The sequence below is a fragment of the Lissotriton helveticus genome, chromosome 9 (assembly GCF_964261635.1).
Source record: "Lissotriton helveticus chromosome 9, aLisHel1.1, whole genome shotgun sequence".
NCBI lineage: Eukaryota > Metazoa > Chordata > Amphibia > Caudata > Salamandridae > Lissotriton > Lissotriton helveticus.
This window is the reverse complement of record NC_136070.1, coordinates 20238048-20258085: the sequence shown is the minus strand read 5'-3', so window position 1 is coordinate 20258085 and position 20038 is coordinate 20238048. Positions and strand designations below refer to the sequence as shown.

General features: G+C 51.7%; 1 protein-coding gene across 9 annotated transcripts in view; it reads left to right on the top strand.

Annotated features, from left to right (window-relative positions):
- Positions 1-20038, top strand: part of PRORP (protein only RNase P catalytic subunit) — an 831788-nt gene that overhangs the window by 505912 nt on the left and 305838 nt on the right. For all 9 annotated transcript variants that reach the window (XR_013600822.1, XR_013600821.1, XM_078659373.1 and 6 more), the window contains one exon: positions 2614-2746. Coding sequence is in view for 7 of the 9 variants with exons in the window: in XM_078659373.1 (XP_078515499.1) it covers positions 2614-2746 (133 nt within the window). In the remaining 2 variants the exon portion in view is untranslated. The remainder of the gene's footprint in view (positions 1-2613; positions 2747-20038) is intronic.

Below are 20038 nucleotides of genomic sequence, written 5' to 3'. Positions count from 1 at the left end.
GTGTGTAAGCTAAGGCTGGTGACTGTCAGTGGGTGTGTAAGATAAAGCCGGTGACTGTCAGCGGGTGTGTAAGCTAAAGCTGGTGACTGTCAGTGGGTGTGTAAGCTAAGGCTGGTGACTGTCAGTGGGTGTGTAAGCTAAGGCTGGTGACTGCCAGTGGCTGTGTAAGCTAAGGCTGGTGACTGTCAGTAGGTGTGTAAGCTAAGGCTGGTGACTGTCAGTGGGTGTGTAAGCTAAGGCTGGTGCCTGTCAGTGGGTGTGTAAGCTAAGGCTGGTGACTGCCAGTGGCTGTGTAAGCTAAGGCTGGTGACTGTCAGTGGGTGTGTAAGCTAAGGCTGGTGACTGTCAGTGGCTGTGTAAGATAAGGCTGGTGACTGTCAGTGGGTGTGTAAGCTAAGGCTGGTGACTGTCAGTGGCTGTGTAAGATAAGGCTGGTGACTGTCAGTGGGTGTGTAAGCTAAGGCTGGTGACTGTCAGTGGGTGTGTAAGCTAAGGCTGGTTATACTTTGGTGGGTGTGTAAGCTAAGGCTGGTGACTGTCAGTGGGTGTGTAAGCTAAGGCGGGTGACAGTGGGTGTGTATGCTAAGGCTGGTGTCTGTCAGTGTGTGTGCAAGCTAAGGCTGGTGACTGTCAGTGGGTGTGTAAGCTAAGGCTGGTGACTGTCAGTGGGTGTGTAAGCTAAGGCTGGTGACTGTCAGTGGGTGTGTAAGCTAAGGCTGGTGACTGTCAGTGGGTGTGTAAGCTAAGGCTGGTTATACTTTGGTGGGTGTGCAAGCTAAGGCTGGTGACTGTCAGTGGGTGTGTAAGCTAAGGCTGGTGACTGTCAGTGGGTGTGTAAGCTAAGGCTGGTGACTGTCAGTGGGTGTGTAAGCTAAGGCTGGTGAGTGTCAGTGGGTGTGTAAGCTAAGGCTGGTGACTGTCAGTGGGTGTGTAAGCTAAGGCTGGTGACTGTCAGTGGGTGTGTAAGCTAAGGCCGGTGACTGTCAGTGGGTGTGTAAGCTAAGGCTGGTGACTGTCAGTGGGTGTGTAAGCTAAGGCTGGTGACTGCCAGTGGGTGTGTAATCTAAGGCTGGTGACTGTCAGTGGGTGTGTAAGCTAAGGCTGGTGACTGTCAGTGGGTGTGTATGCTAAGGCTGGTGTCTGTCAGTGTGTGTGTAAGCTAAGGCTGGTGACTGTCAGTGGGTGTGTAAGCTAAGGCGGGTGACAGTCAGTGGGTGTGTATGCTAAGGCTGGTGTCTGTCAGTGTGTGTGTAAGCTAAGGCTGGTGACTGTCAGTGGGTGTGTAAGCTAAGGCTGGTGACTGTCAGTGGGTGTGTAAGCTAAGGCTGGTGACTGTCAGTGGGTGTGTAAGCTAAGGCTGGTGAGTGTCAGTGGGTGTGTAAGCTAAGGCTGGTGACTGTCAGTGGGTGTGTAAGCTAAGGCTGGTGACTGTCAGTGGGTGTGTAAGCTAAGGCTGGTGTCTCTCAGTGGGTGTGTAAGCTAAGGCTGGTGACTGTCAGTGGGTGTGTAAGCTAAGGCTGGTGACTGTCAGTGGGTGTGTAAGATAAGGCTGGTGACTGTCAGTGGGTGTGTAAGGTAAGGCTGGTGACTGTCAGTGGGTGTGTAAGCTAAGGCTGGTGACTGTCAGTGGGTGTGTAAGATAAGGCTGGTGACTGTCAGTGGGTGTGTAAGGTAAGGCTGGTGACTGTCAGTGGGTGTGTAAGCTAAGGCTGGTGACTGCCAGTGGGTGTGTAATCTAAGGCTGGTGACTGTCAGTGGGTGTGTAAGCTAAAGCTGGTGACTGTCAGTGGGTGTGTAATCTAAGGCTGGTGAATGCCAGTGGGTGTGTAAGATAAGGCTGGTGACTGTCAGTGGGTGTGTAAGGTAAGGCTGGTGACTGTCAGTGGGTGTGTAAGCTAAGGCTGGTGACTGTCAGTGGGTGTGTAAGCTAAGGCTGGTGACTGTCAGTGGGTGTGTAAGTTAAGGCTGGTGACTCTGATAATGTGTGCAGCATTTTATGCTAAGTCTGCTGCCTAGGAGTGCGTTAAGATTGAGCAGAATCACTATTGATAAAGTTTGGTTGCAGAGGCGGTGCAGGGATCCAATCAGGTGAAGTCAGTAGCTGTCATTATCCTGGAAACAGTGCTGGCTACTCGACAGAGGCTCCATCTGGACAGTAGAGACACTTGTTTGGAAGGTACATTTTGCTCAGTTTGCCTGTTGCGTGCAGTGTTTGACATGGATGAAAGCTGCTCGTGCTATCTACGATACTGAGTGATGCTGCTAGAGAAGATATATTTCTGCAGTGGCTTTATACATTTTGAAATGGTGTCAGAATGCAGAATTAGGTTTGTAAGTTTTCTTCCAGTGTCTTTCCCTTCTTTGTTTTTAGAGATTTTAATTTAGTGTCTAGTTTTCTGATGGGGATGTGTAGCTGAGGTGGTCTTGGGTGGGGTATGATTGTCATTTACACCAAGATGTTGGATTGCTGGGCTGTTACCGAGAGGTCATTTGAGGTTCCTTTTGATTTGTAGTGTCTGCTTGTCTCTCACCTGCAAGAACTTTTTCTAATTCCCCTTCCTTACAAGATGTCCAAGCACCGCTCATCACAGCTCGTGCTCTTCCCCATTGCAGTGGTCAGTGCCGGTCATGCAACCGACAGCTGGAGTCCATTCAGCTGAGCCTGGAGCAGTACCAGACCCTGAAAGAAGCAGTCTTGACCGAGGTGATAAAGGGAGAAGACACCTTCAGAAAAACCACCCCCCAGGTGAGCCACAGAATTTATGAAATAGAAAGTAGGTTGATTTACTGGAAAAAGGAAAGATTCTGTCTATCAAGAAAGGACATATTAATAGTTGAGGGATTTTTTAAATGTATCTTGTCTGAGAAAGAGAAGCGGTGTTCGTAACCAGCATTAATTATATTTTAGTTCATTATCCGGCCCACTATCACTCCCCAACATGTTTGATTTTGATGCTCCAGTGAAGTCGTTTCTCTTAATTGAATCACATTTCTATGGAAGGTGTCTGTTGCTAATAAAGCATCCTGGAATCGGTCAGAGAGTAAATATAAAATGGTGCCTTGTTGCAAAACAAGGTTAATTTCATAAGATTTTAAAAGCCCCATTCTCTTCTGAGATTGTTGAGCTACAAATAAAACTATAGATTGTGATGCAAACATTGTGCCTCCCACATCCCGACTATGTTTCCACCTCATTCCTCCCCAGTTTGTTCCTTGAATATCTGTTCCTGGAATCACAAAAATATGTTTCTTCCACCTTGGGAAGAGAGGAGAAATTGAGATACTTTGCTTGGAGGAATATATTGATCAATTCTCAGTCTTTAACTCACATCCTGGGTAGATAAGCATTTGTATCTTGTTTGGTGGAAGTCCTTCTGGGGAATGGATTAATGTGTCTGGAAATCTCATTTTGTCATTTGATCCTATGCCCTCCAACAAACATACCCTAGCTCACTGTTGGTTCCTTGTGTAGTCTTTTTAGATTGTCCTCAGATTCTGATTGGGTTCCAGGATCCACACCTTAAGCCCCGGCGATGCCTGCCATGGATGTGGGATTGTGGGTATCTTTGGACGTCTTCAGGACTTTGTACCAGAGCCTTGTCTACTCCTCTCTTGTGTGCCCCTGGCCCCTGTGTGGCTGACTCTCACCCGTGTGCTCCCGGCCCCTGTGTGGCTGACTCTCACCTGTGTGCTCCTCCTGGCCCCTGTGTGGCTGACTCTCACCCGTGTGCTCCCTGCCCCTGTGTGGCTGACTCTCACCTGTGTGCTCCTGGCCCCTGTGTGGCTGACTCTCACCCGTGTGCTCCCGGCCCCTGTGTGGCTGACTCTCACCTGTGTGCTCCCGGCCCCTGTGTGGCTGACTCTCACCTGTGTGCTCCCGGCCCCCGTGTGGTTCACGCTCACCTGTGTTCTCCTGGCCCCTGTGTGGCTCACGCTCACCTGTGTGCTCCCGGCTCCTGTGTGGCTGACTCTCACCTGTGTGCTCCCGGCCCCTGTGTGGCTCACACTCACCTGTGTGCTCCTGGCCCCTGTGTGGCTGACTCTCACCTGTGTGCTCCCAGCCCCTGTGTGGCTGACTCTGACCTGTGTGCTCCTGGCCCCTGTGTGGCTGACTCTCACCTGTGTGCTCCCGGCCCCTGTGTGGCTCATGCTCATCTGTGTGCTCCTGGCCTCTGTGTGGCTGACTCACCTGTGTGCTCCTGGCCCCTGTGTGGCTGACTCTTACCTGTGTGTTCCGGGCCCCTGTGTGGCTGACTCTCACCTGTGTGCTCCCAGCCCCTGTGTGGCTGACTCTGACCTGTGTGCTCCTGGCCCCTGTGTGGCTGACTCTCACCTGTGTGCTCCTGGCCCCTGTGTGGCTCATGCTCACCTGTGTGCTCCTGGCCTCTGTGTGGCTGACTCACCTGTGTGCTCCTGGCCCCTGTGTGGCTGACTCTCACCTGTGTGTTCCGGGCCCCTGTGTGGCTGATACTCACCTGTGTGCTCCCGGCTCCTGTGTGGCTGGCTCTCACCTGTGTGCCCCTCCGTTCCCTGTGTGGCTGACTCTCACCTATGTGCTCCTGGCCCCTGTGTGACTGACTCTCACCCGTGTGCTCCTGGCCCCTGTGTGGCTGACTCTCACCTGTGTGCTCTGGGCCCCTGTGTGGCTGTTTCTCACCTGTGTGCTCCTGGCCTCTGTATGACTGACTTTCACCCGTGTGATCCTTGCCCTTGTGTGACTGACTCTCACCTGTGTGCTCCTGGCTTTTGTGTGACTGACTCTCACCTGTGTGCTCCCGGCCCCTGTGTGGCTGACTCTCACCTGTGTGCTCCCGGCCCCTGTGTGGCTGACTCTCACCTGTGTGCTCCGGGCCTGTGTGGCTGACTCTCCCCTGTGTGCTCCGGGCCTGTGTGGCTGACTCTCACCTGTGTGCTCCTGGCCCCTGTGTGGCTGACTCTCTCCTGTGTGCGCCCGTTCCCTGTGTGGCTGACTCTCACCTGTGTGCTCCTGGCCCTTGTGTGACTGACTCTCACCTGTGTGCTCCTGGCCCCTGTGTGGCTGACTCTCACCTGTGTTCTCCTGGCCTTTGTGTGACTGACTCTCACCTGTGTGCTCCTGGCCCCTGTGTGGCTGACTCACCTGTGTGCTCCTTGCCCCCGTGTGGCTGACTCTCACCTGTGTGCTCCTGGCCCCTGTGTGACTGACTCTCACCTGTGTGCTCCTGGCCTCTGTGTGGGTCATGCTCACCTGTGTGCTCCTGGCCCCTGTGTGGCTGACTCTCACCTGTGTGCTCCCGGCCCCTGTGTGGCTGTTTCTCACCTGTGTGCTCCTGGCCCCTGTGTGGCTGACTCTCACCTGGGTGCTCCTGGCCTTTGTGTGACTGACTCTCACCTGTGTGCTCCTAGCCCCTGTGTGGCTGACTCTCACCCGTGTGCTCCCGGACCCTGTGCGGCTGATTCTCACCCATATGCTCCGGGCCCCTGTGTGGCTGACTCTCACCCATGTGCTCCCGGCCCCTGTGTGGCTGACTCTCACCCGTGGGCTCCCGGCCCTTGTGTGGCTCAAGCTCACCTGTGTGCTCCTGGCCCCTGTGTGGCTGACTCTCACCTGTGGGCTCCCGACCTCTGTGTGGCCTACTCTCCCCTGTGTGCTCCCGGCCCCTGTGTGGCTGACTCTCACCTGTGTGCTCCCGCCCTGTGTGACTGACTCTCACCTGGGTGCTCCTGGCCCCTGTGTGGCTGACTCTCACCTGTGTGCTTCTGTGAAAAGGTAATCGACAGACATGAACATCGCCGGCGCCATCTTGCTTAACAAGAGCCACTGCATGCGCGTAAGCGGCACCCATTTTTAGGCATTGCAGCCATCTCATGCTCTGCGAGTCACCTACGATTCACCCTGACCTCGCAATCATCCCCAGCGCCCTGACTAAGCCTGACCAACTGGGGTTGTAAAACCTTGTCCTCGTGACAAAGCCCTGGAGCCACATCCCGCCCTAAACCCGTTTGTCCTTTCATCCTCCGCACACGAGCAAGCCCTTCTGATAACCCCCTGACCGCACCTGGTTGCTCGATCCGGTCCCAAGCACTAAACCAACCCTTGCAAACATAGTTTATTGCCCCCACACGGCAGTACTTGTTGTATGAACAGAGGCGCCTGATCTAATCAATAGCGCAAACCCTTAGATCTGGCCGATCCCACGCATTTACAAATCCTCTCGGCTCGGAATGTCCAGCTGCGAGATATCGATCATTTGTTAGATCCGGGAGGGGGACGATAACTGTTGGGTCTGTGTGAGAACCTGCTGGGGGCGGAAATTCCTAGGATGTTTGACCACCAATAAACTGACGTAAAATATGTATAAAAGACTGAGCAGCGGAGAAGTTGTTAGAACAACTCTCGAAGACATTCCGTGTGTCCGAATTGATGTGTTCTCCTCTGGAGCAATAAACCTGTTCTTGCCTTCCAGGGCCAGCGCCTGCCTCTTTATTTTGGTAACTAGTAGCTGAAGGAATTAGAGGCGTCTTGCGCCGAGCAGCCTTGTTATTCATTAGAGATTGGCTGCTTTTTCTACACTTCTGGCCCCTGTGTGGCTGACTCTCACCCGTGTGCTCCCAGCCCCTGTGTGGCTGACTCTCACCAGTGTGCTCCCGGCCCCGGTGTGGCTGACTCTCACCTGTGTGCTCCTGGCCCCTGTGTGGCTGACTCACCTGGGTGCTCCTGGCCCCTGTGTGACTGACTCTCACCTGTGTGCTCCTGGCCCCTGTGTGGCTGACTCTCACCTGTGTGCTCCTGGCCCCTGTGTGTCTGACTCTCACCTGTATGCTCCGGGCCTGTGTGGCTGACTCTCACCTGTGTGCTCCGGGCCTGTGTGGCTGACTCTCACCTGTGTGCTCCTGACCCCTGTGTGGCTGACTCCCACCTGTGTGCTCCGGGCCTGTGTGACTGACTCTCACCCATGTTCTACCGGCCCCTGTGTGGCTGACTCTCACCTGTGTGCTCCCGGCCCCTGTATGGCTGACTTTCACCTGGTGCTCCTGGCCCCTGTGTGGCTGACTCTCACCCGTGTGCTCCCGCCCCCTGTGTGGCTGACTCTCACCTGTGTGCTCTAGGCCTGTGTGGCTGACTCTCACCTGTGTGCTCCCGCCCCCTGTGTGGCTGACTCTCACCTGGGTGCTCCTGGCCCCTGTGTGGCTGACTCTCACCTGTGTGCTCCCGGCCCCTGTGTGGCTGACTCTCACCCGTGTGTTACCGGCCCCTGTGTGGTTGACTCTCACCTGTGTGCTCCTGGCCCCTGTGTGCCTGACTCACCTTTGTGCTCCTGACCCCTGTGTGGCTGACTCTCACCTGTGTGCTCCCGGCCCCTGTGTGGCTGACTGTCACGATTCGCTCCCTGTGCTCTCGTGCCCACCACCAGGGGGCTGAATTGTGGGGCTTTCCAGTGTTCTAATATGCCTCCAGACACTCCCCTGTATGCATATCCTGACTTCCAGGCATTTGTACATCATTTAGAAATTGACATCCATTCCCAATCCATGCCGGGTTTTGTGAAAGCCAACCTGCTTATACTTGAAGCCAGCCTACTCATGCCTGAAACTCCATTACCCAGAATTCCCTGCTCACTGCTTTGTCTCCACCCCTGCAGGCTAAGGATGGGTGGAGGAATTCGGCTCACTTGTGGCTGGCTGCTGCTAGCCTGCTCACACCTGATGCATATGATTACTGTGAGCTCTTTTAAGCCCCAGCTCCCTTCAGGCAAAGGTTGGTCATTGTAGCTGTTTACCGGTGAGACCAATCCTTGTTTCCAGAGTTCCCTGAGCTTTTGCTATTCTTGTTTCCAGTGTTTCCTGAGCTTTAATTATGCCTTGTTCCTGACCTGCTGCTGTTTTCCCTGTTCCTGAATTAGCACTGCCTGCAGTGCTACCCTGGCCCCATAGCCTTAGTATTCCTTGTTCCTGAACTGCAGCAATTTCCCTTCTCCTGAATTAGCACTGCTTGCTGTGCTACCTTGTTTCCTGAGTTCCTGAGCTATAGCTATTCCCTGTACCTGAATTAGCACTGCCTGCAGTGCTCTTGTTTCCTGAGTTCCTCAGTGTAAGAACTGGGACCACCAGTTCTCCGGGGGGGTAGCTTGGCTCGAGCAGGTAGGCAACCAGGGGCTTACGTGTAAAGTAGCTACACAACACACTCATCCACTGAGGCAATAAGTGGGCGCAATAATGGAGACCACACCAGTATTTGTGATTGAAAATCGATGTCTTTTATATAGGCTTCAGATCAAGGCAATCAATGTATTAGCATTTCATTAGTATTTCATTAAAGTTTTCCATTAAGGCATTTCATTAATAATTTCTATCAGGTGAGCAAAACTTCAAATAGCACAGCCTGTTGCATTATACTCTTCAGCAGACGAAGGGGGTACTTTCATGAACCATAAACTGGCCTTTCAGGAAGCAGTCATGAACATTTCTTCTTGTAAATATCAACAGTTCAATACAGGTAACCATTTCATTGAAATATCAACGGGGTAATCAATCAGTATCTTAGCACATCCCCAGCAAGACTCATAGAAGCCCGCCCCTGCAAGAAATTCAGTACAGGGCAATGATCCTCCGGTCAAACAGCAGGCTTAAATCAGGTAATTAAACATGCACAGTCAATTTAGAAAGAGCCCGACTTCCAACATGCACAGTCAATTTAGAATGAGCCTGTATCGAGGAACCTTTGAGTTTAACTATGGCCTCCTAGTCATTAGAGGCACATGGGGGCCAACGGGGCCCAGTATCAGTTCTCCCCAGGGGAGGGGCAAACTCGAGGCCTTGCCCGGCCTTCCGCCCTCCTCCCCCGGGGTTACCTGTTTTCTTCGGCCCTCCGGGGCCCTTGCGTGAACTCTGGGGCAAGAGGAGGGGCTCCAGCCCTCCCGGGGCCGGCCCGGCGCGGTGCAGGGACAGCTCTGGAGCACCAGCGTTTGGGGGCAGACCGGAGGGGGGGCTCTCTGGCTCTGCGGCCCCCTCCGGGATGAGTCATGGCTTCCCCCGGGCGCTGGGCCTTGTCAGAAGGGCTCGGCGGTGGCAGCCAATGGCTGCGCAGCTTGAGCGGCGGCGCGGCCGATGACGCGGCGGCTCTCCCGCTCACGTGATGTGGGAGAGCCCGGCTTCAGGCCTAGTGCACAGCGAGCGGCGTCCCTCTCCTGGTATCCGGGGGCCGCCGAGGGGGGCACAATGCTGGCGCGGACCACACCAGAGTGCCGGGGCCGGAAGGCGGGTCACTTGAGGCCTGACGAGGCCTGAGGAGAATTCCGGCGGGCCTCTCCTGGCATGCGGGGGCAGCCGAGGGGGCTAGATGTGGTCGCGGGTCCCGCTGGGCGCCGGGGCACGGTGAGGCGGTTAACTTCGGCCCAGCGCGGCCCGTGGAGAATTCCGGCGGCCCTCTCCTGGCATATGGGGGCCGCCGACAGGGACGCAATGCTGGCGCTGATGCCGCGGCCACCAGTGGGGGTTTCTAGGCGCTACAGGAGGGCACAGATGGCTCCGGCCAGCATGCTCAGTTTTGAAAGCACTACGTGGGCAGACACGAGGGCGGTCTAGCGCTCACACGGCATCAGCGCGAGGGGCACTTCACAGCAGTTTATGACAAGCAGTCTTTGACCCAGCGCTTGACAGGGGGGGGTCAGGTTACAGCACTTTTATGGCATTTCAGTCAGGAATACAAGCAGTTCAGTCAGGACAGCGCTGGGGGCACAGAGGGGAAGCAGCACCAGTACCTGGTTGATCCTCCAGCAGTCTCTGGTTGTAGGGCAAGTAGTCTTCTTGGCGCTTGGATGGTTCTGCGCCCTTAGGTGATGGTTTCTTGAAGAGAGGGGGGGTCTGAGTTGGAGGCAGGATGAGTTTCCTCAGGTCACTGTAGATGGACCCAGGGGTTCCCTACCGCTGGGCCAGATCAGGGGGCTTGTCTAGGATACCTCACTCAGCTTAAGAGGCAGCACCTAAATCCTGTCACTCCCAGTGGCATAAGTTCCTGACTAGGCCCTCCCGCCTAAATCTCCTGCGTGTGTTCCCCAGGTCAGTGATGCCCCAACTGACTAAAAAAAATTCCCTCCATTGCTTAAGTATACCCAGGTCAGGTGACCACTCTCTAAGGCGGCAAAAATAAGCTCCGCCTTTCTTCTGGAAGGTTCCAGGAGCTTCCCCACTCTACCTATGGACAGGGGATGGCAGGCTGGCATTGCAACAATGTATGGGGATCCAGACAGCTCCTGGCAACTAGGGTGCTACACTAAAAGACCACGCTGCAGTAGCAGGGGCCAGTGGCAGCCATGTTTGGAGTAGAGAGCACCTGCACCCTAACATGGATTAGCCATGAAAAGGTGCCCGAAGACCTAAGGGCCAACAAAAAGAAGGTGGGAAAAATGAGGCAAGGGCGAAAAAACAGGGAAAGACCACCCTAGGGCTGACAGGTCTAACCCTCAGCTATATTTATTCTTTGTTCCTGGGCTTAGCTATTTCTTGTTCCTGATTTGCACTGCTTGCAGTACTCTCTTGACTCCTTGTTTCCTGAGCTGTAGCTATGTCCTGGTTCCTTGAACCAGTATTGCCTGCAGTGCTACCTTGACTCCTGAGCTCTAGTAATTTCCCTGTTCCTGAACTAGCACTGCCTGCAGTGCTACCTTGACTCCTGAAGCTTTGGTAGTTCCCTGTTCCTGAACCATCACTGTCTGCAGTGCTGCCTTGACTCCGAGCCTTAGCTCACTTCTTGTTCCTGCCCCAGCACCTCCTTCTATGCTACTTTGTTTTCTTGATTCCTTAACCTGCACTATTCTAGTATACCCTTGTAGCCTCCCCTTCTGTGTATCCGTTTCCAGTCCCTGCCTTGCTTCCCATTTCCTTCGTTCCAGTTCTAGTTTGCTGCCTTTCTATTCTGTTGTCTTACTTCTGTTACCTTGTATGTTTGTTACCTGCTTTCTGCCAAGTGTGCCCTGTCATTTCCTTCCTTTCCTGTTAAGCACTCCTCTTTGCTAGCTCCTTGTCTATTGTGCTTGTGTTTAGTTCTACCCCTTTGCTGTTACTGCCTTGCGCGTTCCTGTTTGATCGCCAGGATCCGTGGGCTCAGCTGACTACCTAGGTGGTGTTTCTTGTTCACTGTGAGTTTTGTCTTTGAGTTACATTTATAACATCGCTATAGGTATAAGCTCCACAGACCCTGCCTTTGCATGCATATCCTACATGTGGGTATTTGCAGTCAGTATCTGTAACAGCAACTGCGGGTAAGAAACTTACTGAGCTTCAGTCTTACCATGTGGAGCTCCTGAGTGCTTTACCCCACACCCCCTGTATTGTTAATGTTGCATTATATATATGTCTTGCACGTCTGTCCTGGGTGTAGTTAGTCTGAATGCTAAATTGCCTTATGAGTGCCCTTCCTTTCTGAGTCTTACCCATCTTGTTCACTTGTACAGGCTTCCCCTTTGGATCCCTCTTTCTCCTCGGACTCCCTGTGTGATCCTGGGCAGCACTGTACTCCTCCTTTCTGTGTACGTCTTCTACCCAGTTCCCAGTCCTTTTCCAAGTCCCTGAGTGTGTTCCCCACATAGTCCCAGACAGTACTTGACACTGACTCACCTGAGTGTTCCGGGCCTGTGTGGCTGACTCTCCCCTGTGTGCTCCCGTTCCCTGTGTGGCTGACTCTCACCTATGTGCTCCCGTTCCCTGTGTGGCTGACTCTCACCTGTCTGCTCCTGGTCCCTGTGTGGCTGACTCTCATCTGTGTGCTCTGGGCCTGTGTGGCTGACTCTCACCTGTGTGCTCCCGTTCCCTGTGTGGCTGACTCTCACCTGGGTGCTCCTGGCCCCTGTGTGGCTGACTCTCACCTGGGTGCTCCTGGCCCCTGTGTGACTGACTCTCACCTGTGTGCTCCCGTTTCCTGTGTGGCTGACTCTCACCTGTGTGCTCCCGTTCCTTGTGTGGCTGACTCTCACCTGTGTGATCCTGGCCCCTGTGTGGCTAACTCTCACCTGTGTGATCCTGGCCCCTGTGTGGCTGACTCTCACCCGTGTGCTCTGGGCCTGTGTGGCTGACTCTCACCTGTGTGCTCCCGTTCCCTGTGTGGCTGACTCTCACCTGTGTGCTCCTGACCTTTGTGTGACTGACTCTCACCTGTGTGCTCCCGTTTCCTGTGTGGCTGACTCTCACCTGTTTGCTCCCGTTCCCTGTGTGGCTGACTCTCACCTGTGTGATCCTGGCCCCTGTGTGGCTGACTCTCACCCGTGTGCTCTGGGCCAGTGTGGCTGACTCTCACCTGTGTGCTCCCGTTCCCTGTGTGGCTGACTCTCACCTGGGTGCTCCTGGCCCCTGTGTGACTGACTCTCACCTGGGTGCTCCTGGCCCTTGTGTGACTGACTCTCACCTGTGTGCTCCTGTTCCCTGTGTGGCTGACTCTCACCTGTGTGCTCCTGACCTTTGTGTGACTGACTCTCACCTGTGTGCTGCTGGCCCCTGTGTGACTGACTCTCACCTGGGTGCTCCTGGCCCCTGTGTGACTGACTCTCACCTGTGTGCTCCCGGCCCCTGTGTGGCTGACTCTCACCTGTGTGCTTCTGGCCTTTGTGTGACTGACTCTCACTTGTGTGCTCCCGGCCCCTGTGTGACTGACTCTCACCTGTGTGCTCCTGGCCCGTGTGACTGACTCTCACCTGTGTGCTCCAGTTCCCTGTGTGGCTGTGTGGGAGTGCGGGTTTTATAAACAGGCGAGGAGGCCGTAAGATGGGTCTAAAAGAATGAGTTTTATTGATAACAGAAGGAGTTAATGCTTGTGGGGCTGACTGTCCCTCGGGTTCTTCTTCCTCGGACGATTCCTTTGATGAGCTGGAGGTTTTTGAGACTCGTAGAGATGATGACTCGCTCTCGTTTTCCTCTTGATTGAGGTGGTCTCCCCGGAGGCTGATAGGAGGAGAAACAAATGAGGGAACCGTAAGTAAAATGCTTTGCTTAGGTCGTGGGTTTCTACCTTCACCACACCTTTAGTGTTCTAATCTTGACCATGAAAAACCAGTGAAGGGCAGGAATGTTGTGATGTTCGGATCAAGGTTCGTGAAAGGAGAGAGGTAGGAATTAAGGGGCATATTACCAAGGGCCTTATCACCACTTTAGCGGGAATTTTTCCCGCTAAAGCGGCGATAATTTTATCGCTCTATCACCTAGCTGTCGCTAACACCAGTTAGTGTCAGCTATTAGGAGATAGCGATCATCTTGGGGCCCACTTTGCATGTCAGCGATAATTATCGCTAATGACATGCAAAGTGGGCGTGCCAAGATGTTAGCGACTGGAAACTGTCGCTAACATCGCTATCTCCTATTACCTACTTTTGGAAATAATCGCGCTAAGCGCGATTATTTCCAAAAGCTAACGCCTGCCCAGAGCAGTTCTTAGCCATGTTATCCAATGGAAGGTGGATAACATGGCTAAGAGCATTGTCACGATAATGCATGAATATCGCTGATTTTTCAGCGATATTCATGCATTTCCCACGATTTTTACCGCTTTTGAGATAAACCTTGATATTATCAAGGTATCTCAGCGGTAAAAATCGTCGGAGCGCGGCGATATTATTATACCCACTAACCAAGCTTAGCGATAATTATCTCTATTGCTTGGTAATATGCCCCTCAGTGCCTAGGGTCAGAATAGTGCTTTTAGGAAGGTTTACGGTAAGGGAAAAACACCGAAAGATATTGTGCAATGCAAGTGTTGGTATGTTGCAAGGACACCAAAGTCTTAGTCAGGAAATACCTCGAGACCTCCCTCTATTCCTAACCCCACCCGGTTGTCCCTCCCGCCTTCACCAACCCGCCTCCCGATACCCTTGAACCATTATCACTCACAGGCTCTGCCGCGACTCTCCAGCATCCTCCAGACACCACCAGTCCTCGCACCAGCTCTCCTCTCCCTCCTCGTGGTCGTCCGAGGATCTCTCGTCCGGTGCCTTGGGTCCCGTGTCTTCTGCCTCGGGTCCCGCGTCTTCTCTCTGTACTGCCTCGCTCCAACTCTCTTCCGCTCTTTACGCGCCAACCTTCTCTGACGCCGCCTCTGGAACCGGGTTGCTTTTTATTGGACTGACCTTACTGTTTCCGGATTCCCAGGGGGTCACTTCCGGGTTATCACCTGTGTTGTCCTGGGGAAAAACACGAGAGTAGCATGTAGCGGTAGTCTCTGAGTAAGGTCCCGATAAGGAAGGTTTTGCTGTCGCTCCCCTCCTGGTGATAGTCCGGTGAGTCCTTCCGTTCCTATGATTTCCTCCCAACCCCTTTCCCTAGCTGTCCTTCTTCTAGGGTTTGGATTTTGGGGATATCTAGACAAGTAGTCTGCATTCCCTTGTTCCTTCCCTTTCCTATGTTTCGTTTGGAATCTGAATGGCTGTAGTAAAAGAAACCATCTAAGTACCCTCTCATTGTGACCCTTATTCCTGGCTAACCATTCTAAAGGTGCATGGTCTGTAAAAAGAGTGAATTCTCCCCCTTCCAAATAGTAGCGTAAAGATTCTATGGCCCACTTGATAGCCAAAGCCTCTTTCTCGATGGTGGCGTAGTTTTTCTCTTGGGGAAACAGTTTACGACTAATGTATAGAATTGGTTTTTCCCCTTGTAGTGTTTCTTGAGATAAGACAGCTCCTAGCCCCTGGTCCGAGGCGTCAGTTTGTAGTATAAAGGGACGGGAATAATCAGGGCTCGCCAGGACAGTATCTGAAGTCAGGGATTTCTTTAGGGATTCAAAAGAGCATAATACCTCGGCAGGAGGGGTTTTCAAGATTTCCTCCGTTCTGATATTCTTTTGAAGCAGATCAGTCAATGGAGCTGCTGTTTGTGAGAATCTAGGGATGAATCGTCTATAGTACCCTAGTAACCCAAGAAAAGCTCTAGTCTTTTTTTGTTCTGGGTAAAGGTATTTGTGGTATAGCTGTTAGTTTTGACACCTGAGGTCTAATGACTCCTTCTCCCAATAGGTATCCTAAGTATTTAACTGTTTGGGCTGCCAATTGGCTTTTTGACGGATTTATTTTCAGCCTGTGTGACCCGAACGTCTGAATGACTTGGAAGAGGTGTGTCAGATGTTGTTCCCAGGTATTGCTATACATCACAATATCATCGATATAGGCACCTGCATAGCTTTCGTGGGGTCTTAGTATCACGTTCATGGCCCTTTGAAACGTTGCGGGTGCCCCATGCAGACCAAATGGCAACACATTAAACTGATACAAGCCATCAGGGGTTGAAAATGCCGTTTTTTCTCTGTCCTCTTTTGTAAGTGGTATCTGCCAGTACCCTTTGCATAAATCCAAAGTACTGATATACTTTGCTCGGCCAATTCTCTCCACCATTTCATCCACCCGAGGAAGGGGTTATCTGTCAAATTCTGAGATTTTGTTTACCTCCCGAAAATCGATAAAAAATCGCACCGATCCGCCAGGTTTTGGCACGAGCGCAATGGGTGAATTCCATTCGCTCTTGGATGGTTCTATAATATCCATTTGCAACATCTTTTGTATTTCCTCCTTTATAACCTGACGCCGGGCTTCCGGTATACGATATGGTCTCAGCCTAACCCGTTTCCCCGGTGGTGTTTTAATGGTGTGTTCAATGAGAGAGGTCCTCCCTGGGGAGGTAGAAAAAACAGGGGTAAGAGGCTGCAATACTTTGGACAAACCCTCCTTCAGAGTAAAGGGTAACTCAGGATCAATGCATTGATGAAAGGTGTTTGTATCTCCACCACACTCACCGAAATAGGTAGAGGGCCTTCCCACTTTTTAAGTAAATTGACATGGTATATTTGGGATAGATGTTTGGTGGGATCTATTTCGATGCGATAAGTCACCGGTGTCACTTGGTCTACTACTCTATAAGGTCCGTGCCATTGTCCTAGTAACTTTTGGTCAGAAGAAGACATCATAAGCAATACAAGGTCTCCCACTTTGAAAGACCGGACTTTTGTTCTTTTGTCATATTGTCCCTTTTGGGCAATCTGTGCATTTTCTAGGTTATTCCTGACAATGTTTCGGATTTGGGTTAAATGTGTCCTTAAATTGGACACATATTCGGGCAGAGGTTTTGTATTGTTTGGTTCTTTCTCCCACTGTTCTTGGGCCATGTCAAGCAGTGTACGGGGTTTGTGGCCATATAACAATTCGAAAGGGGAGTACCCAGTACTTTTCTGTTCCTTACATCTAATGGCAAATAAGGCCAAAGGTAAGAACTCTTCCCATTTCCGTGCCTCTAACGCCAATAGGTTTTTAAGAGTGGTCTTAATGGTGGCGTTGTATCTTTCCACCAGCCCATCTGTTTGTGGGGGATAGGCCGATGTTCTGATTTGTTTAACCCCTTGCTGTGTGCAGATGTGTTTCATCATTTTGGAGACAAAGTGTGTCCCTTGATTAGTCAGGATTTCTTTTGGGAATCCTACCCTAGAAAAAATACCAATCATAACCTTGGCAATATTGGTCGTGTCTGGACGGTGAAGGGGAATGGCCTCGGGGAAACGTGTAGCATAGTCTACTATAACAAGGACGTATCTACACCCACTTCGAGAGGGTAGTAAGGGTCCAATTATATCCATACCTACACGACGGAAGGGTTCATCATTGATAAGAAGGGGAAGCAACGGTACCCTTGGAAGTTGATAACGGCTATGCCATTGGCATACTGGGCCTTCCCTACAATATCGCTTAACCTGCTGGTATATCCCTGGACAATCGAAGTTTTCTAGGATCAACTTCTCTGTCTTTTCAGCTCCGAAATGTCCCCCCAATAGATGGCTATGAACTAGATATAGGACCTTTTCTCGGAATGGTTCTGGAATGAGGAGCTGTGCTTTCTGGGTAGAACTACCTTTCCTGTACAATAGACCATTTCTTTTAAAGAAATAAGGACCTACTTGCTGTGGGTCTTCATCCTCAAGGGCCTTATTCCATGCTTCTTGTAGGACAGGGTCCTCTAGTTGAGCCGTGTGGAAATTCCTATCTGTTTCCCAGGGGTTTTCATCTGGGATGACGGGCATCGCCATTAACTCTTTTCCTTTTTCGGCCCTTCTTTGACTTCGCCTTTTTAGTGGTTTGGAAGATGGCCATTCATTTCCTGTCTCTTTGGAAAAAGGTGCCGTCGACAACCAGTCATCTTCATTTAGAGAGGGGCCCTGTAAAAGCTGGGGTAACTTTGGATAATCATTTCCTAGAATGGTTTGTTCAGGTAAACGGGGTATTAGTCCTACAGTTAATGTTGTTCCTGAATCCTGGTGATGTTGTATCCGAACACGAGCAGTGGGATATGGTTTTGTGTCCCAGTGTACACACCGAATGGCCACCACTCTGTCTATGGGTCCTATGTTATTACCAAGGTCTTGTGGTCTTACTACACTATGCAAACACCCCGTGTCAGCTAAAGCAGTTACAGGTTGCCCATTTACAGAGACTGTACACCGATATGGGGTGTTTTTTTTCTGTAGGTGAACAATAATAATTGTGGTCCATCCCAATTTCCATTGGTTCTTCTTTTTGTGGACAAAACCTAGCTATGTGTCCCATCCCCCCACACTGAAAGCACTGAGGTCCCACAGAAGGGGTTCGTATAAGCGGGGCACTGGGTAGAGGGGTACTAGGTACTATAGCAAGGGGTTTGGGTTTCTTGGCTAACAGGGGTCTGGGAGGTCGATGGGTCATGTGTCCCCCAGCTTTGCTCTAGGGCTCTTCTCGTCCTTTTTGGATGTCCTGTGCTCTATTGTATGCACTAGCTATCTCCACAGCTGTTTCTAAGGTAAGGTTAGCTTGCTGCCAGACCCAGCGTTGGATGGGAGGGTGAAGTGACGTTGAATACTGTTCTAGGTAGGTCTTGGACATGATCTCATCCTTGTCAGTGGTGGCGGCTTTTAACCAACGATCCGCCATGTCCTTTACCCTAAAATACAAGGCACGAGGGGTTTCCTGTGGTCCTTCCTTCATTTGTCTTAATTTCAACCTATAGGTTTCATCATCTACTCCTAACCTTTCCAAGATACATTTTTTTATATCGGCATAGGGGACCGCCCCTTGAAGAGTAGCTGCCTGATAAGCTGCTTGCAGGTCTCCTGATAACCGAGGACCTAAATATTGCCCCCACTTCTCTACAGGCCAGGAAGCAGCCGTTGCCATTCTCTCGAAGTTGTTGAAAAAGAAATAGGGGTCCTCCCCTGCTACGTATCGCTGCAAAACTACTGATGGTAATGTGGTAGGCCTCTTTGTTGCCCCAAAGCTTCAGTAAGTTTGTCCATGGCAGCTCCGTGGGTCTGACCTTGACCTGCTAGTACTTGTTGTACCTTGCCACGGTCTTCTTCTACAACAGTCAAAAAACGTTCCATTATTTTGCACAGGTGCTCCTGGTTTTCGGCCATCTTCGCCAGTGCAGCCTCAATCTTTCCTTTATATCCCACTTCTGACACCACTTGTGGGAGTGCGGGTTTTATAAACAGGCGAGGAGGCTTTAGGATGGGTCTAAAAGAAGGAGTTTTATTGATAACAGAAGGAGTTAATGCTTGTGGGGCTGACTGTCCCTCTGGTTCTTCTTCCTCGGACGATTCCTTTGATGAGCTGGAGGTTTTTGAGACTCGTAGAGATGATGACTCGCTCTCGTTTTCCTCTTGATTGAGGTGGTCTCCCCGGAGGCTCATAGGAGGAGAAACCAAATGAGGGACTGTAAGAAAAATGCTTTGCTTAGGTCGTGGGTTTCTACCTTCACCACACCTTTAGTGTTCTAATCTTGACCATGAAAAACCAGTGAAGGGCAGGAAAGTCGTGATGTTCGGATCGAGGTTCGTGAAAGGAGAGAGGTAGGAATTAAGTGCCTAGGGTCAGAATAGTGCTTTTAGGAAGGTTTACTGTAAGGGAAAAACACTGAAAGATATTTTGCAATACAAGTGATGGTATGTTGCAAGGACACCAAAGTCTTAGTCAGGAAATACCTCGAGACCTCCCTCTATTCCTAACCCCACCCGGTTGTCCCTCCCGCCTTCACCAACCCGCATCCCGATACCCTTGAGCCGTTATCACTCACCGGCTCCGCAGTAACTCTTCAGAGTTGCGGCCGCTCTCCAGTATCCTCAGGAACCCACCAGTCCTCGCACCAGCTCTCCTCTCCCTCCTTCTGGTCGGCCGAGGATCTCGCGTCCAGTGCCTCGGGTCCCGCGTCTTCTCTCTGTACTGGCTCGCTCCAACTCTCTTCCGCTGTTTCCGTGCTAACCTTCTCTGACTCCGCCTCTGGAACCGGGTCGCTTTTCATTGGACTGACCTTACTATTTCCGGATTCCCAAGGGGTCACTTCCGGGTTATCGTCCGCATTGTCCTGGGGAAAAACACGAGAGGAGAATGGTAGCGGTAGTCTCTGAGTACGGTCCCGATAAGGAAGGTTTTGCTGTCGCTCCCCCATGGTGATAGTCCGGTGAGTCCTTCCGTTCCTATGATTTCCTCACAGGCTGACTCTCACCTGTGTGGCTAACTCTCACCCATGTGCTCCCAGTCCCTGTGTGGCTGACTCTCACCTGTGTGCTCTTGGCCCCTGTGTGGCTGACTCTCACCTGTGTGCTCCCGGCCCCTGTGTGGCTGACTCTCACCTGTGTGCTCGTGAAAGGAGAGAGGTAGGAATTAAGGGGCATATTACCAAGGGCCTTATCACCACTTTAGCGGGAATTTTTCCCGCTAAAGCGGCGATAATTTTATCGCTCTATCACCTAGCTGTCGCTAACACCAGTTAGTGTCAGCTATTAGGAGATAGCGATCATCTTGGGGCCCACTTTGCATGTCAGCGATAATTATCGCTAATGACATGCAAAGTGGGCGTGCCAAGATGTTAGCGACTGGAAACTGTCGCTAACATCGCTATCTCCTATTACCTACTTTTGGAAATAATCGCGCTAAGCGCGATTATTTCCAAAAGCTAACGCCTGCCCAGAGCAGTTCTTAGCCATGTTATCCAATGGAAGGTGGATAACATGGCTAAGAGCATTGTCACGATAATGCATGAATATCGTTGATTTTTCAGCGATATTCAT